We start from the raw sequence: 1,170 nt of genomic DNA on the forward strand, positions 1-1,170 counted from the left end.
CTCCCCCCGGCTCCCACCTGAGCATCGGCCGCACCACCGAATCCAGGGAGATCTTGATGTCCAGCTCGTAGGCGCAGGAAAACTCCACGTTGATGGTTCGGTCCCGGGTGATGATGTTGCCCGTGTTGTTCGCGCTCTCGATCCACACCGTGTTCTTGTACACTATGTGCGTGCTGTTTGACTGCCAAAGGAGCGCAGGGCGTCTCTCCAGACCGGCCGTCCCTGCTCCCCTGCTCCTAGCAAGCCCTTCAGCGCCTGAGCGCCTCGGCCCCTAAATGAGCCGCGAGAGGCCGAGCGTCCCGGAACCCTTCCGCCGCCTCTGGCCAGAAAGGGTACGGTACGGCGGGGTTACAAACCGCTGGGCAGCATCCTTACTCGACGACACGTGCCTCTCCTTTCCCCAAGCCCTACCCTACGCAAGTACCTCCCAGGCATCGCTCGCACCTACACGCATCCCCGCCCCGACCCCGGCATCAATCGGGGCCGCTGCCGCCAGGCAGGAGGACGTCCCGGCCGGCACGAAGCCCTGCTGCCTCCACGCCCCCGAGCATGGTTCTTTGCTTACACAACGGCTCAGAATACACAACCCGCTCGCCTCAGCCTCCCAACCCCTCCTCTGCCTCCTCCTGCCTCCTCAGGACCGGGACGCGGCTCGGCAGGGCAGCGGTGACCCCGCGTCGAAAGACCCCGCGTGCTACGAAGCCCGCCTGTGACCTACGGCCTGAACGTGAGCCGCCCCGCTTGACGGGCGGAGCTCCGCGTGCATCCCGGGCTCCGGCAGACTCCCGGGTCCCTGTCATTCCGCCGAGCCGACTCACACAGGCACGCTCCCCCGCCTCCTCTGCCCTCAGGTTTGCATGACCGAGAAGACGGCCAAGACGACCGGGCCGACCTTCGCTCCCGGCCAGGCGCGCCCCGGCTCACCTGCACCAGGTTGCCGCAGTTGCCCTTGGTGTTGTTGATCTGGAAGGAAATGAAGTCCTCCCCTTCGATGCCGGGGCACTGGCGGTCGTTGACCCGCACCCCCTCGCGCTCGAAGCCCAGCTGGAGCAGCTTGCACTTTGAGATGGACACCTCCATTTGGGCGGCTTTGCAGGTCACCTCCGCGTCAATGATGTCGTGGGTGGCTAGAGGAGAAGACGCGGCAGCTTGAGATCGCCCCAAATGGCC

The 1,170-nt window shown here is 65.7% G+C and overlaps 1 protein-coding gene across 1 annotated transcript in view; it reads right to left on the reverse strand.

Annotated features, from left to right (window-relative positions):
- Positions 1 to 1,170, reverse strand: part of TECTA (tectorin alpha) — a 26,601-nt gene that overhangs the window by 1,471 nt on the left and 23,960 nt on the right. The window contains 2 exon segments of the mRNA XM_009895154.1: positions 18 to 181; positions 925 to 1,127. Coding sequence (XP_009893456.1) covers positions 18 to 181; positions 925 to 1,127 — 367 coding nt within the window.

Source organism: Charadrius vociferus, unplaced genomic scaffold (genome assembly GCF_000708025.1).
Source record: "Charadrius vociferus isolate BGI_N301 unplaced genomic scaffold, ASM70802v2 scaffold751, whole genome shotgun sequence".
Taxonomy (NCBI): domain Eukaryota; kingdom Metazoa; phylum Chordata; class Aves; order Charadriiformes; family Charadriidae; genus Charadrius; species Charadrius vociferus.